The sequence below is a fragment of the Musa acuminata genome, chromosome BXJ3-3 (genome assembly GCF_036884655.1).
Source record: "Musa acuminata AAA Group cultivar baxijiao chromosome BXJ3-3, Cavendish_Baxijiao_AAA, whole genome shotgun sequence".
NCBI lineage: Eukaryota > Viridiplantae > Streptophyta > Magnoliopsida > Zingiberales > Musaceae > Musa > Musa acuminata.
In genome coordinates this window covers 29,741,553-29,758,806 of record NC_088351.1, presented here as the reverse complement: position 1 = coordinate 29,758,806, position 17,254 = coordinate 29,741,553, and the positions used below count along the sequence as shown (strand labels likewise).

Below are 17,254 nucleotides of genomic sequence, written 5' to 3'. Positions count from 1 at the left end.
TACCCAATTGAAAGAAGATCGTTAGTGGATGTCGGTTGTCTTGACGGAAGAGGAATCGGTAGAGTATACGTAGGTCACGACGATCGAATCACTATAAAACGATTTACATTTCTGTTTTGCTATTTACCTTCACTACATAATGTTACTTGCTTTACTTCCATTACGCTTACGAATATACTTTCAAAGTTAATATACGAGCTTCTGTTCGAGATTGATTTTTATCGTATTAAATATTTTTAAAATCGATATTTTTATCCGTTGTTCTAATTCATCCTCCCCCCATCTCCTCTTAACACCGACTCATTCCTAACACCCCTAACATCCATAGATCTACTCGTTCCTAACACCCCTAACATCCATAGATCTTAATATACTAAATGTGAACGATTCAAGAATCAATAATTAGAACAAACAATTGATACTTCTTGATAAAATCCTATACTTGGTTGGCATGAACCAAGTGAGTTTGGAGGTTGACTTCCCATCAAACACAAGCCTTAGAAGTGTTCTCCACATTACCTGTTTCACAAGCCAAGCGAAACAAAAGGCTTCTCTTCTAATCCTCCTCTAGCACATGAGCCCAAGAAACCATTCTTATTTGCACAATAGAAAAATTATTTCTATAATCATCCTTTTTTTATCATCCAAATTATTTCTATAACGTCTTACGTAGGAGTATCTTTATATCTTAAATAATTTATTAGATTTATTGTAAACCTTAAAGACCTATAGAGTGATTTAAATACAAAGCTCTTATTCTTTCTTACAACTCTGTATCTTTGGTGGATTTCGATTATTATTATTTTAATCTTTAATCCAAATCAAAAAAATTAGATAATGATATTTATTTATTTTTATTTATTTAAATATAAAAGCAAATAAAACACACACAAACACTCTCTCTCGAAGATGCCAAGCAAACCCAAGTCACCGTCAGGCAACCAAACCAAGCCACCGTCAGGCAACCAAACCAAGTCAAACTTCCCCCTCTCTTCAAGCAAAAGTCCACTTTGGAACCCACCCAACTCATCATCTCTCTCTCTCTCTCTCTCTCGCTCTCTCTCTCTCTCTCTCGCTCTCTCGCTGTCTTTTACTCACGACTCACCTTCGGTCAGTCTACCTTTCTCCTCCCCGAGACTGGCCCTTTGGGACCCTTCCCACCACCTTCGATAGGGGAATCTTCCCCTCATCACGCATAAAGGTCGCACCTTTTCTTTGATTTCTTCGACCTTTTCTGTGGTTGGAGAGAATTGAGGGGGATTGTGGCAGGCCATGGGGAGTGGGATTTGGGTTCTCACGCTTCTGATCCTCCACTCTGTCTTCGGGGGGATCGCTGGCCAGGCGCAGGAACTGAATCATCGGACGGAGAGGATTTCTGGTGAGTTGTGTTGACAAGTTTCTTCTTTTTCGTAGGTTTTGGAATTCTTTAGGGTTATTTTTGTGGTATTCGCTTTTCCTTTGCTCTTATTTGGAACCGGATCTGGATCGGTCGTTGATCGATTGGGCTGAAGGTCGTGGCTAGATTCCTTCTTTGGAATCTGGATCGGCTTTGCCTATGCTGATTGTCAAGAAAGTTGATTCCTTTGCCTGTCACATGATCGATTCATGGTGATGTTTGGCTTTGGGTCTGGAAATAGAAATATTGGAACGAATATGACTACTTTTGCTTGATCTGCAGTTTTAGAATGGCGTTTTGGAGCTATTTCACGCTTCAAATTTGTTAGATCATGGAGTTTTCTGGTTATTGTTGATGATGTCTAGGTACAGGAAGCTTGCTACATGTTTGGCAAAAAGTGAGACAGTCTTCAGTTTTATGAAGATTTTAGGTCGATTTTTTCTTAGGTTTTTATGGTCTGCTTTGTCAATGTGAATTTTAGTTTAGGTTCATGTTACGGGCTTCACATCATATACTGAAAAAAATTAATGGAATGAAGGTTGAGAATGTTGCAATCGAGAATTTATTGATTGTGTAGATTGGAGGTTAGAGAATCATTTTGCTTTCTTTCTGTTTGCTTACATTTAACATATGTGCACTAAACAAGCATCCGGTTGAGGTTCACCATGTTTTTCTCTTTTGGAATAGTTTTTCAGTATTAATATCTGCAAGGTTGTATCATCAAACGGTAAATTGACTCTTATCTATCACTTTTTGAGTGAAAAAAGAAAGCTTGTAGTCTTCAGTACTCATTGCTGACTGAATCAAATGTCCAAACCTGTCAACCGGGGACATAAATGTATACATTGGGACTTCAAATAACTGAACTTACAGATTATTTAAGATTTGCCTTGATATATAGTTTGTAGTTCTGGGAAAGGATCTTAGTTATTATAACTGGTTTCTGTTATTGTTCTCGACAGCAATGTCCCATTGATGTGTTCTGTTTCTATTTCATCTGAATGTGGTTTAAAGATTTTGAAAAATTAGCAGTGAGATTACCCCTCTGAAATGTTACTATTTTGGTAGTTTTGCAGTGTCTTAGGACAATCTAGAAGTGGTGTCAGGACACTATACATTTGAGTGTTCCATCGAAAATAATGTATACTTGGTTTGCCCAAAATTGTCAAGTCTGAAAAAAAAAAGTTCAAATTTTGTACTATCATTTTCTCCCAGGAAGGCTGATGGATATTTTAGATCTTCAACTATCTTGATCAATGATTGTTGTCTCGTGTATGGTACTAGTTTTGAATGGGTCAGTATATATTGGACAGCATAGCATCCCACAGGTGTCATGCTGCCTATGCATGCCTATCAAGTCGCCAAGGGTGTGTTAGCACACCTTTGGCATGGTATGAGAACCACACTGGTTGCCTATTTGGCGCCATGTACTAGTAGATTCACCTCGATATGGTTGGTCTAGCAATCCTTGATATCTCAGGCAGTTGGGCAACATTTCAGCTATCATGTTAAAAGTTGAGGATGAAAATAAAACTAGCGGGCTGATATCATGATGGGCCTTGAGATGAAAACCTAATTTGTTCACCATGAGAAGGCTAAAAATGTTGTGTCTATGTTGATTGATGTCCTCTACTATTATAAACATGAAATCTTTGCCAAGATAATGTGTGCTTATATTTTGGATTATGCTGGAGTGTCAATGTTCCAATTGGAGGATGACTCGCTTACCAAATTACATGTCAAGGATATCAGCTTGTAACATGTTTTTGAACCTGTATAATCTGTTACTTGGTCAGCAGTGCTCAGAACTCGTCCAACCACTGGAGTACTAGGCCCCGCACAAGAACTACTATTGTTTCTTAATGGATACATTTCATGGGCCATACACGTATTTTAGCACCTTGTATTCAATTCCTTTTATCACTTGTCTCATTTTGGCCATCATCTTTCTTTGAAGTTTCTGAAAAGATCTTTGACATCTGTTCAATGAGACTTTTATGATAGGGAGTGCTGGTGATGTTCTGGAAGATGACCCTGTTGGAAGGTTGAAGGTGTTTGTGTATGAGCTGCCTAGCAAATACAACAAAAAGATCCTCCAAAAGGATCCCAGATGCCTCAATCACATGTTTGCTGCAGAGATATACATGCATTGGTTCTTGCTCTCAAGTCCTGTTCGAACTTTTAATCCTGAAGAAGCTGATTGGTTCTATACACCTGTGTATACCACCTGTGACCTGACTCCCAGTGGGCTTCCCTTACCCTTCAAATCACCACGGATGATGAGAAGCGCAATAGAGTTGATATCCACAAATTGGCCCTATTGGAACAGAACCGAAGGAGCTGATCACTTCTTTGTTGTCCCACATGATTTTGGAGCATGCTTTCACTATCAGGTGAGCATTCATTAATGGTTAAGCAATTTCTGCCTCCTTTTTGTGATGTATTTGTTTCTTCTGTTTTTACCTACTTTCTTTGTTTCCTCTTGTAATGACTATTTTATGATGCCATAGGAAGAAAAAGCAATTGAACGTGGAATCCTGCACATGCTTAAGCGTGCCACGCTGGTTCAAACCTTTGGGCAGAGAAATCATGTTTGCTTGAAGGACGGTTCCATCACCATTCCTCCATATGCACCCCCCCAGAAAATGCAGACTCATTTGATTCCTCCAGATACTCCTCGCTCTATTTTTGTTTATTTCCGTGGTTTATTTTATGATGTAGGGAACGATCCAGAGGGTGGATACTACGCAAGGTAAGATTCCATAATATCAGGAAGCTTAGATTTCTTGTACTCAGAAATCTCCAGTGCGATTCAATCTGAATGTTGACTGAACAAAATTTTCAGACGGCTGAAATTTAATGAGTCTTGATGATTTCTGATATGCAGAGGTGCAAGGGCATCGGTGTGGGAGAATTTTAAGAACAACCCTCTTTTTGACATCTCTACCGACCACCCTACTACTTATTATGAAGATATGCAGCGGGCAGTTTTCTGCCTGTGCCCCTTGGGTTGGGCTCCATGGAGTCCTAGATTGGTAGAAGCGGTGGTGTTTGGCTGCATCCCTGTTGTCATAGCAGATGATATAGTGCTTCCATTTGCAGATGCAATACCATGGGAGGAGATCGGTGTATTTGTGGCTGAGGAGGATGTGCCAAAGTTGGACACAATCCTCACATCAATACCGATAGAGGTAATCTTAAGAAAACAGAGATTACTCGCAAACCCTTCAATGAAGCAGGCCATGCTGTTCCCTCAACCGGCCCAGCCTGGCGATGCTTTCCATCAGATATTGAATGGGTTGGCTCGCAAGTTGCCACACGACAAGAATGTATACTTGAAACCAGGTCAGAAAATTCTGAACTGGACTGCTGGTCCAGTAGGTGATCTGAAGCCTTGGTAGAAGCAGCTTCTGTTCGTGGTTATGAGCTTCTTCAATCTACCGATGCTTCAACTTTGTTGCTCATAGTTGCTCAAATGTGTAAACTTCTGTTGTGTCACCAAGCTGTGGCATTATCCTCTCTTGTAGCATGACATACTTGATACATAATATATGTTGTAACTTGTAAGCAATGGAGTAGAACTTTTCATCTGATCAAGCTGTTGGAATATTATAATTTTGTTGATCCGTTTGGTACCTTGATTGGTGATCTCATTCTTTTTGTAAACTTGTGTCAGATGTGAACGACTTGCCTAAGAAATCTGGAGGAAATGCAGTGTCTTTACGTAGCAAGAGAATTGATTTGGATCCTTTTACTTTCAGGAAATGCAATCTGAATGGCCTTTCTTCTTTCAGAATACATCTCAATGGTTCTACTTGTTATGTTTTTCGTACAATGCTTTGGAACTTAGAGAATTCTGATGTAAATTAAACTGGGTGTGATGAAATTGACTCGACCTGTGCTCCCAACCTCGGGTTGTCGCTGTGGTTCTTTGGTGTGAAGACTGTCGAGTCAACCTCTCGGATAGTTTGATTCGAGGGGTCTGCATAGGGTTCTCATAACTTTAGCATTGGCGTGGTTTTCCGATTAGAATCTTTAAGTCGGATGTTTGCAGGGGTGTGTTTGATGAGGTTTCTTGAGTGGTGGTATGGAGTTTTTATTTGGAATTCCGCCTTGGATGTTTCTTACAAGATTTACATAGGAATATGCCTAATAAAATTTAATATATGAGAAACTGTATGACTCTTTATAATAAAGTAAATTCCTAAAATAAATGCTTCAACTTTTCATCTTTATTTTACTTAGTGCATTCTTTTTAGTTTAATCTTACGGAGACAGAGTGCTTGTTATTTTTTAACGGGTGGTCTTCGTCCCATCTATCATTACTATGTCGATTGTCGCATCGATCTCGCTTGTTGTGGGTTGTCATTCCACCTTATCATATATATCTACTAGCCAATCATATCATGGTTGTCTTGCTTCATATTGATGATTTTTTGCCTCAAGGTGTTTGCAAGTTCCTTTTCGACAATGATAAGTTTCTCAATGTCATGGCTCTCCTAAGATAAGTGACACCCTTGGGTCCTTGACTCATGTCGTGGGTAGCCTCAATCAACGGTGCATTGATTTAGAGTTGTAATGGTTCGATACTATATTCACGAGTCTATTCAAACTCGATGGAGGGGTGACATAGGTGACATTGAGGACGAAGGCTTCACGAGGGTGGTACTAGAGCCTTACATGGGAAAGAACTTTTGTAGACAAAGATGATAGCCATGCAAAAGGGCAAAGGGGGCATATGGAGGTGATGAAGACTCACTATGAGGTGGAGGCACTGAAGACGAGGACGAGAGCCTCAGAGTGACAAAGGTGTAGTTGCAACATAATTTTGTGGGACTATCACAATAGGTGGAAGCGACGAGCAATGATGAAGGGAGGAGACAATAAAACTGTGACCAATACAACAAATGTTAAGGATAATATCTTTTTAGTAAATAAAGAATGTTCTACGTACTATAAATAAAAAATACTATTAAAAAAAAATTTATATAAAATTATCCTAATATGAAGATTTATTTTTTTTAAAAGTATTTATTATTTTGATTTCATATTGACGTGATAAATCTTATTATTTTATTTATTGATATTTGGCTGACTAAGATCCACATGTGAGGTTTTATTTAATGAATAATACTCATCCCATATCCGCACAAATATTATAATAAATAATTGAGAAGCGCAAGCTACAACCCCAACCTGAGACACAGTACGGACAAGTAACAATAATAATAATAACACCATCAACGATCCGATCGGACGGCTCAGATCCACCCGAATCATGCGCGGTCGTCATCAGATTCCAACTCATCGTCCGTACGATAACAACCCCAATCCTCGCCTCGTAATCCCCACTGCGTTGCGCATAGACCCGCATGCGGTCACCTGTGGCCCCCGACTCGCGCCGCCCATGACGAACGGACGAGATCGCTTTGCGCCGAGGCGCGGACGGAGGATTCGACGCCCGCGTAATTTCCTTTGTCCACAGGTGTGAGCGCGCGAGAGCGGTGGGCCCCGCGACATGGTCCCACTGCCCCGTCGGGCCCCGCACCCGGGCTTTACGAACCAACGCCTCCGAGGCCCGAGAAACCACGGTGACCATCGCCTTCCTCCTTCGCCCTCTATAAATGCCCCCTTCCCACCTCCCTAATTCCCTCTCGAGCAAACCCTATCGGCGGTTCTACCCCTCGGCGATGCGGATCGGTACCTCTCGATTCTTGTTCGCCTCCGCCTCTCCCTCTCTTCTGACCGATCCTAGGGCTTTATTCTTTGCTTTCTTGGGTGTCTTTGTTCTTGGAATCCGCCCTTCCGTACCGCTTCTTGGTATTGGTCTCACCCGTGGCTTTGGTTTGTTTCTTGTTTGTCGAAATTAGCACTTCGGTCTGTTGTTTTGATCTGGCTTTCGTGTCTTGGCGTGGTGGTTAGTTGTAGGTTTAGTTGGGTCAACAAGACAAGAAAAAACTTTGATGATTATTAACCGAGTAATGGAAGGTCAGCGGCTCTGGTGGTGACTGCTAGTTGCTGGAATAGAAAGCTCGATCTTTTCTTGCGATATATCACGAAGAAAGGATGCTATAATTGATTTCTAAAGCTTGGACTCGATATCTATTGATTGTTTCGACAATGTGCTTTCATGGTGTGGCCGCGCCTAGGTTGGCATACTGTGTATAACGTCAACTTTGGATCTTTAACTTGAAATACCTACCAATTGAAAGATGGAGGGTGCTGAATTTTTTATTTGATAATTAGTTCAAGAGAACCACATCCTATGGTACATATATGCTAAAAAGAAAAGGTAGATACTGAGAATCATATATATATACTGGCAGGAGATACTGTGCTTTCTGATTACTCTCTCCATATTGGTCCTTTTAGTTGTAGCTGGCCAGGAAATGTGATCACTTCTTTGTGGCTGCAATTTTTTTAATGATTTGGTGGGCCGTCACTTCAATAAAAGAAGTGCTATCCTAGCTTCTTTGTGATGCTTCACTTCCCCCCCTCCTTTTCAAGAGACAGTCCTAAGTTTCAACACATATTCTCTTCTCTAGGTCTTATATGATTTCCATTTAACGCTCAATCGATGGTAATTTGAAATAGAGACCAATCATCATTAGTTGCTATGTTAATTGAAAACAATTAGTCATGTTCCCCCTCTTGTTATGGTTGGATGGAATTCTTGTTTAATTTGCTGCTAATTGTGCTAACCTTGTAGGAGGGAATAACCATGGAAATGAGTGAAAAATGGTTTTGCATGAAGGCTTATAGACATAAATCAAACTAATATCTGTTATGAAAATCTATGGAGTCTTCATTTACTTTCTCTTGTTCTTGACAAGCAGGAGTGAATGTCACAATTCCAGTCATGATTGCTTTGAATAAGTAGGTGAGTCTTTTTATTGATAATTGCAAGATCTTGTTTGTTTTTAATGATTCAAGCAACCATGAAATTATTTTCCCATGCTTTCTAATCAAGGTACTTATCCACATGGATTGAGAAAATAGATTTGACTGGTGCTCAAGAATAATTTCAAATTGAAAGAGGCACTCGTATGATCTTGTGCAGATGACCTGCAGAATGGCAGCTGGTCAAAGAAGGAAGCAGCAAACAAATTCTAACTCTCATAAACAATACAGTGGAAAAAAGAAAAGAAAGCTGGGCCCATATGATTTATGTTTGAGATCCCAAGTAGATCTGGAATGGGATGTTCGTCAAAAGAGAGTTGTAGCAAAGAAGGCACAAGTTGGATTAACATGGAACTATATGGCTGCTTTTGTTGATTCCTTTACTCGATCACATTCTGGCATAGCTGATGTTGTCTCTGTTCCTTATGAGATTTTTGACTTGGACAATTTGTCTGAGGTGCTTACTTATGAGGTATGCTTGTTGTTGTCATTGTATATATCCATTTACTAGTCCATTCAGCAGGTATTGTGACATTTTGATTGTATATGCCTGTTGATAATTGTTCTCCTCCAATGTCTTGTCAGGTTTGGGCAACATGTCTTTCAGAACCAGAGAGAAAGCTTCTCTCACAGTTTCTTCCTAGTGAGACAGACACTGAACATGTTGTTCATTCATTGCTTAAGGGAGAAAACCATCATTTTGGAAATCCTTACTTAAAATGGTAAGTTTTTGTAGTCGGTCAATATTCATCTTTAGTTCGTTCGGGTCAATCTATAACTCAAGTATTTTATGGTTATTAAATTGGATTTCTAGTTTGACTAACTTTATCTGCTTATGGGAAAATTCAAACTTGGCATGTGATAAATCTTTTATGTAGCTGAATAACCAGCTTTTGGCTGCCTAGGTTTATCTATTTATCTTTTGTCTATGTGCTTGTGCATGTGTGTATCTACTGTTTGGAATTTTAGTTAATAATTTGTGGTGATCTACAAGCTTAGACATTGTACTAGAGTGAAACTGGAGCAAATAAATAGGACTGCACAGTGCCAAAAATTTTGTATTACAAAAAGGTGTAATTTTTTTGCTGATGTATTCTAATTGTGGTCAGTGGTTATGATATATAAACAATGATATTACATCTATCATTTGATCTTCATGTTCATATATTCATGTTCTTTGATTTTCACGTGGAGATTCTGCTTGTTATGTAGGTATCTAGTTCTGTAAGAATGAAAAGAGCACCAGATATTGCTAAGTTGTATCACCGTGGCTTATCAGTTTATGATGATTTTTTTGTTGTAGTACCATATGTCTTCCTTTTACATCCTAGCATGTCTCTGTGAAGGAAGAAAGTACGCTTAAGGATACACACAATTTTATTATGATCTCAGTTAGTCAGGATGTGAATTGAATGTTATGTTGGAATTACACATTTGTGACCCATGAACAAGTGTCGTTTTAAATTGTAGTTACATATTTACATAGGTTGTTGCTGGAGGTTGTGCTTTGTTTTCTTTTATGCAATGGCCGTACAGGGCTTGCATATATAGTGCAATATAACATTTATATCTCTGAGTGCTTTGTCCCTTCTGATCACCAAGCAAGTTTTTTAATGGCTTACACATCTAGAACAAAAACTAAAATAGAAACACCAATGGTCTGGAAATCCAAATCTTAAGGTTTGTGAGATGAGTTTTTGAGTGATCACAATTATGTTAACTGTACTAAGTTGAAATTAAATTGAATGCTTTATGTGTGTGCCTTGAGAAACATGATATCTTTTTTGGATAAGTGGATGAATTTGTCTCTTTTTCCCCAAGGCATGAAGGTATAGCATTGCAAGGATATGTCTTCGGATTGCTAAAGCTTTTTGGGTTTAAGAGAGTGAAAGCCTTAGATTGCTTTCAGTTGCAATTCACTGATGCGGAAGATTGAGAAGACAATTTTGATACCTTTATGAAAAAAGGAACATTAAACAAACCCAGAAGTCAGTCTCACTCATTTTGTAGTAGTATTAGTTGCATATTGTGGGAAGATTTACATTTAAATAAGATTTGGAAAGAGGAATGTGCGTGTTAACAGTTCTATGGAGGCTGGAATTTGAAGGCTCTAGTTTGGGAGATGTTTCTACTTGACAATGATATTAATTGACAACGAAAGCAGGTCAAGAGATGTCGGGCAAGGACTTGTAGGATGTGAATAATATGTTCTGGTTTAATTCTCTTTTGTTTGTGCACAGAAACATGTTCCTGTTTTTTTTTTGTTATATATTTCTTCTATCACTGACATATTTTCCCCATGTAGCCAGGAGATATTCACTACGTGTCAGTAAAAATTCCAATATAATGATCTTATGAAATCTACATGTTGCACTTATGCAGGTCTTCTTCACTTTGTGCTGGTAATCTTCATCCAGATAACGTTCTACATCTGGAGAAGCAATTTAAGTTCAATAAGAGAGCATATTATCATGAGATAAATAAGTACCATAGTGGGTATGTCCAGCATAAAGAGCCTCTGAAAATGTTATTCTTTCACATTCCAACTACTGCTGCTTTTTAGTAGTCAGACTGCCGAATGATAAGTTTTTGTTGGCAGCATGCTTGAGGTTTTGAAAAATTGGAGAGAGAGATGGTTGAGCTGCAAGGATCCAGAAAATCTTTGGAGGTACCTGCTACCACTTGATCGAAATCACAAGTTATTTCTCTATTTGTGCTTCATTACTGCCTGCTGTTTTGTCTTTTAGGTCATATTGAAAGTTCTGATGTTGTGTAGTTATACGTGTTATATGTGGGCCTTTGGTCACGAGCCAATAGGCTTTCTATGGTGTCATTGTTAAGATTCATGATAATGCACCTCTACCTTTGAATGATAGTTTTTGCATATAGTCTTGTTTCAAGTTGTTAATGTTATAATTATCGGAGGTCTGATGTTGTAAATAGCATTTGACTTGAGGTTCAGCTTGGAAGGATGATACTTTCTAGCTTTCCAGCTTTGTTCTAAGGTTTTAGAACTCTGAAGTATGAGTGTAACTGATGGTAGGGATATATAATTTTTGAAATGACAAATTAATAACTTCATTCAATTAGTATTAAAATACAAACTGAGCAGCTGCAAAACCAGCTGCCTCTCAGAAAGAGGGGTTACAGTTAGATCTACAAAATTTGCAAGCTTCTGGGCATCCTGTTTAGATGCTCTTGGTAAGTAATCAATCTTAACAAGATAAACAAAATACCTGATATCTGTGAGAACAGATTTAAGATACCAGGGAGTCTCATTCATCGATGGTAGGGATATTATTATATGCTCAATTCATATATGCCAAGAAGCTTGCTGTTCTAATAGAAAAATGTGGCCATGGGGGTCTGGATAGGGCTTTTTGTGTGGCCAGTTGCAGGAGTTTAGTATAGGAGATATTCAGACTTATTTCAGAAGATAGTTTGTAGAAAACTACTCCGTTCATAGTTCTTCGAGTGCTGGAAATGTGATAACCAAAGTCATCAATTTGCAGGGAGAATGGGGTTGCTTTTTCCATTTCGATCACATCATGTTTGGTTGTCTCTAACTGGTGCTGCAGGCATCTTATTATTGGCAGCTGGTGAAATACATTTGTTGGGATGCCTGTAACTGCACCTAAATCTATTATTCCAACCAGTAATCAGAATCTGAAAAACCATCTTCAGAAAATCTAGTACCGTTTAGTTGGATTTAAATTGTAAATACTGCATTTGCAAATGTAACGTGGCCAGAATTTATAGGCAATGAAACAATACTAGTATTTACAAATAAGTACACGTGCATATGTGATGCAAGCTTGATCATGGGATGCAGGTAAAAGGAACCACAAGCAACAAAACACACTCTAAATCAGTGATTTAAAAAGCGATAGGCACTCACCCGAACGAAACGAGGCGCTAAAATATTAAAATATATAATATAATTAATAAATATAATTATTTAATAATATTAAAATCAAAATAATATATTATTAATCTAATAAATACAAATACATTACTGTTACTAGTATATTGTTAACAGTATACTTTCGAAAGAGAAGGAAGAGGAGTGTAAGGGAAGACCGAGGGTGCAGCGACAACGGTAAAGTGAGCAGCGAGAGCGGCGAGCGGTGACAGTGGCAACGACAGCGGGAGCGGGAGCACGAGCGGTGACAGCGGGAGCGGGAGCGGCGAGCAGCGGCAGTGGGAACGGCGACAGCGAGCAGCAGTAGCGGTAGCGTGAACGCGAGCAGGGTTAGGGTTGGGCAGCAGCAGCTGATATCAGTGCTTTAGTTGGTTCGATCGAACCAACTAAAGCACCGGAGATCGAACCAGACCTAAAACGCTGGTTCGATCGCCTGGTTTAACCCAGGCGCTCGCTCGAAGCGCCCGACGCCCGGTGCCTTGGGCGCTAGCCTCTTTGAAGCGCGCCGCCTGGAAGTGAAGCGAGGCGCTCGGGCCTCGACTCGCCTCGCCCGAGCGCCTATTGAAATCACTGCTCTAAATGTACATATATTTCCATTCTTTGCGAGAAAATTTTGGTTATTGAATATGATTGATGGGAATAAAGAAAATTCTGATTCTTGGAGACCTGTTATAATAATAAGCTAATTGTTCTTATCTGAGATATTTTCAGTGCAACACTTGTTTGCCTTAGCAGTGACTTAGAATTTGATACTTTCAAAATATTCTGTTCTCGTTAAGAATATTAAGAATACATACCAGGGGATTTGCCTGCAGTTTTGACAATATCTGTGTAGCTGAGATTCTGAGAATGCAGTTTTATGCTTTTAGCCTCATAAATTGCACTGTTTAATTTAAAGGTTGAATCTGGTAGTTTGATGATTGAATGAAGTTCTAAGCTTGAAAATTACCATTTGAAATGTTGGTTTAGTGTTTCAGATTGTATCAAAATAATTTTTTACTTACCTTTGCCAGTTGATTAGTGATTCAGATTGTATCAAACTATGTATAGTTAAGATTGTTTTGGCATTTCATTACTTATCCTTTTACACATTTATGATGAGCGGCTTTCTATTTGCAGTGAAGAATTTACCAAGAACAAGCAAGAAAACTTAGCAATTTGTGCAGAAAGGGCTAAGGTTCCTAATTGTTCAAAGGGGGAAATGTCAAATAATAACAGCGTCCACAACAGTGATGCAATTAAATTTATGTCATGTATAAAGGTATGTTAACTCGAATGTCTTATTGAGTGGAAGTTCAGTAGAAAGTTAATTGACTATGTTTGATCTCATTTCCTGCCAGAACTGTGTTTTCGAGTGTTAGCTCAGTAGAGATGAAATCAGTGGTGCATGAGCAAATCTCTTGATGTTCCAATTGTTGTCCCTTTTACCTGAAGCAGAGTTTCTGTTGACCTGAAGCTACCAATCTACACAGAATGGACTTTGATAGCTTTTAGTGTTACAAACTATTTATTAAAATTGGGATAATTCCATAGAGTGGAATGGCAGTTATTCAGTGAGTTGTTTTGGCATTGGTTGATGTAAGAAAGTGTGCACAGGGCACATAGGCCAAGAAGTTGTTGACAATGCTCTCCAACGAGACAAACATTTGTTCATTTGTCTGATTATGTACATGACCAGGCCTCTTCACAAAGGCTACTCATAAGTGATCTACATCTAAAACAAAGTGGAAATGCTCCTTTTGTGCCTGACACTGACTTGGGTAGAGTTTTCGGAAGCCATTACTTATCCACACTATTTCTATCTTGCAACTTATGATTTTGTTAGTTAATATTTTGTTGTATTCTACTAAAATTAAGGATTTGTAGCAAACGACAGTTTTTGATATGGAACTATAAGGAAATTGCCTTCTTTATATTTGTAAGTGAAGCAGTTTTGTAAAATTGCTACACTATGTGATGACTTTCTCTCACTGAATATTTCAGATAACTAGGTCTCAGTTCCAGCTGGTTAAGAATTTAAAGCATTCTGGTGATGGTATCCAATCCAAGTCTCTTAGTCATGTGCTTGGTGACATAAATAGCTTTCATGCACATTCTTATGTAACATATGAGGAGGAAGAAAAGAAGAGATTGCATGAACAATGGTTAGTTTTACCTGGACCAATTAGCAGTCAACTTTTTTCTGAGAAGTTGAAATTTCCAAACCTAACCCTTGCACAAACAGGTTGCAAATTGCAAGGAAGGATCTCCCTGCAGCTTTTGGGGTACACAAGGGAAGGAAGTTGCATAGAGAGCAATGTTGGAAATTTTTGGAACAGGAACTTGCAATGAAGAGGAAGCTGATACTGCATAAGGTATGCCCAAGGTTTCTTTAGAATTTGAAATAATTTTTTCTCTGAGATAATACAGCTCATAGCAAATCATTTTCTTTGGATATCAAATGTCAGTTACAGTTTAACCCCTTACAGTAACAAAATCCCCAATGTTCTTAAAGCTGTACCTATCATATTATCATATTGAGATATCAAACATGCAACCTCTCTCTCCTGGGTAACGTAACAATATGATTTTCTTTAGCAGTCAGCTGGGGCCCATTCTATAATATGTCCACTGGTGCATCCTGCTGATGGACTTGGATGTAGCAGTATGTAAGACAGTGTGCCATGCTGTAGAACGGACATCACTGTTTGGTTTATATTCTGCTAGTAGAAAGGACATAAATATTTATGCAGACATTAATTCACTTTTATTAGTAGTAGGACTTTAGACTCTTGCTGGACCTTGTAGAGAAGCTGATACCTTGTAGAGAAGCTGATGTGGGGAGGACTTAATTTTGCTCATGGGTGTCATTTTATGATCCATATGTAGTTTTTATGCTATAAAGATATTATTGAGACACATGTATGCATCAGTTTAAAGCCAGATGCTTCTTTCTGCCTGTGCATGTTCTTGCACATGTAACAGAAAGTACTTGTAGTTGCATGTAACTGTTATATGATTGCTTAATTGGTCAGGATGAGAAGACAGAAAATTTGGAGAGCTCGAATCAAGAATCTTCATACAGTGGAGATCTTCATGAGCATGAGCATGCTCCAGATGGTGAAGGTGAAAAAAATGAAGATGTTGACCCCAGATATGAGGCCATTAATGACCATCAGCTGGAAAATATTCCTTCCATTGACCCTAATCAGAAGACTTGTTTTATGGTTGCCAATGATGAAGCAGTAGGTGAAGATACACTAAAACAAGAAGATTGTGTTTTACCTCTTTCTGAATCTTTATATTGCCAGAGTGAAAATATTAAACTGGAGGGTTCTCTTGCATCTGTGAAAAGTATGTGGCAGCCAAGAAGCCTTGCTGACTATTACTGCAACACTTCACAAGTTCATGGATACTTGTCTGCTGATCAGATGATACCTGTGAGACATAAACAAGTCAATGAAGAACATGCGGCTCACATTATTGATCTGAAGAGAGATGTTCCCCAACTGGAAGCTGGAAAGACTGTTGCATCAGCTTTTATCAGAGAATCAATCTTTTATTCACCTGCAAACCAAGATTGTACCGGTGTACCTCCCACATGTCCAGAGGGATCAGGAATGCTATCATCTTATACACATCAACACATGAATAGTGTGAGGCAACCTGCATTGCATTTTCTGATGCCCAATGATCGTCTTACAGATTCTGGTCAGTTTGCTAGCCTTTTCGTAGGGCCAGCACAGATACAGCAGCAGAGAGAAGTTTGGGAGAAAGGACCTCACATGCATCAGACTGTGAACGAAAGTGCATACACTGCTGGCAGATATGCTAGCAAAAGGCAGTTTCCACCAGCTGACCAACATGGTTTTTCTGCCATGTATTCTTCGGGCAATAGTGGTTCTATAGGTTACAATTGGTTTCCTGATGAGAATCAAGAGGCTTACCACAATTGGTCTGGAGTTGCAACATCCAGCAGTAGTCACAGTGTTGCTGTTGGCAAAAATGCTGATGGAAACCTCTTCAGTGTTTTCTCCAACAGATCAGTGTGCTCTCCGTTGGAAGTGCTGAACTCGGAACAGTATATTCAGACAAGGAATTTTGATGGTGTGGAAATGGCCAGTGCTGAAGATACTCGTGCCTATGCACAAACTCAGCTTCACAACTCAGGTGGTCATGAGGCAGTCGGTGCCTCCTCATTGAGGAGGGGATCATGGATTAATACTCCACATCACAGTCTTGGCCTTCATAATCCTGGTGGAAGGCCATTTCCAAGACCCTGACACCTATATTACCCCACCTTGACACAAGACTATGCCATCACCTACTGATCATTTTAACTTGCAAAGGAAGCTCATCTGTAGAATGTAGATACTGCTGACAGGCCAGTTTATTTATATCCTCACATAGATGGCCGACCTACTCTGAGTGGCACAATGGAAATCTATTAATCTGTAAATATGGTCTATACTGTACATATACGTGGGAAGTGAGTGGATCTAAGAACACCGAGATCAGATACACATGTTTTGTTTGGTATGTAATCTTTGGTTCAGTTTTGCCTTTCCCCATTGTTGAAGGGCATATTTGTTGTCATAGGGCATGAGTTCCCTTGCGCAGTAGCAATAAAGTCTTGATTTGGTGAGTCAACAACTGTTGGTATTCATGCTCTTTTGACTTTGTGCTTGGGCGTGAAACCAACACCAGATCAAGGAAGATCCAGGAATGCATGGCAGCTTCACCAGCTTCATCATCAAAACGAGGAGGGTATTTGGTTTTCCAGCCAGCTTTGAGGATATCAAAATTATCGGACATGGACTGTGGAAAGATTACTTGGATTTGGTTGGAATTTTACTCCATGTGGATTTAGATTTGGTTAATAATGTACAGTGCTCCAAATTCCACTCCACAATAGCATTTTACGATGGATATTAAAAATATCCGATGTTTAATGTGTCCACCTTGGATAAAATGTTAAATATGTTTTGTTGGATAAAATAATTCTTTCGACATGATATTTCCAGGACATGCCTCTTATTTTTAGACAATCGAGATCC

General features: G+C 39.1%; 2 protein-coding genes across 7 annotated transcripts; both read left to right on the top strand.

The window, feature by feature from the left end:
• Positions 1-1,068: 1,068 nt before the first annotated feature.
• On the top strand, positions 1,069-4,986 carry LOC135633754 (probable glucuronosyltransferase Os01g0926700). Its single transcript, XM_065143624.1, has 4 exons — positions 1,069-1,378; positions 3,401-3,789; positions 3,907-4,148; positions 4,284-4,986. Exons 1-4 carry the CDS (start codon positions 1,273-1,275, stop codon positions 4,795-4,797), a joined length of 1,251 nt encoding a protein of 416 aa, XP_064999696.1. The 5' UTR covers positions 1,069-1,272; the 3' UTR covers positions 4,798-4,986.
• A 1,974-nt stretch (positions 4,987-6,960) lies between these two features.
• LOC135632697 (uncharacterized) lies at positions 6,961-17,221 on the top strand. Of its 6 annotated transcripts, none has more exons than XM_065141383.1 (10): positions 7,005-7,096; positions 8,233-8,276; positions 8,457-8,768; positions 8,882-9,018; positions 10,679-10,792; positions 10,896-10,964; positions 13,338-13,479; positions 14,202-14,362; positions 14,443-14,572; positions 15,233-17,221. In XM_065141383.1, exons 3-10 carry the CDS (start codon positions 8,457-8,459, stop codon positions 16,478-16,480), a joined length of 2,313 nt encoding a protein of 770 aa, XP_064997455.1. In that variant the 5' UTR covers positions 7,005-7,096; positions 8,233-8,276; the 3' UTR covers positions 16,481-17,221. The 6 variants fall into 6 exon arrangements, with proteins under 6 accessions (XP_064997457.1, XP_064997455.1, XP_064997456.1 ...); XM_065141384.1 differs by having other exon boundaries at positions 7,016-7,216; XM_065141386.1 differs by having other exon boundaries at positions 7,053-7,096; positions 8,367-8,768.
• Positions 17,222-17,254: the final 33 nt, after the last annotated feature.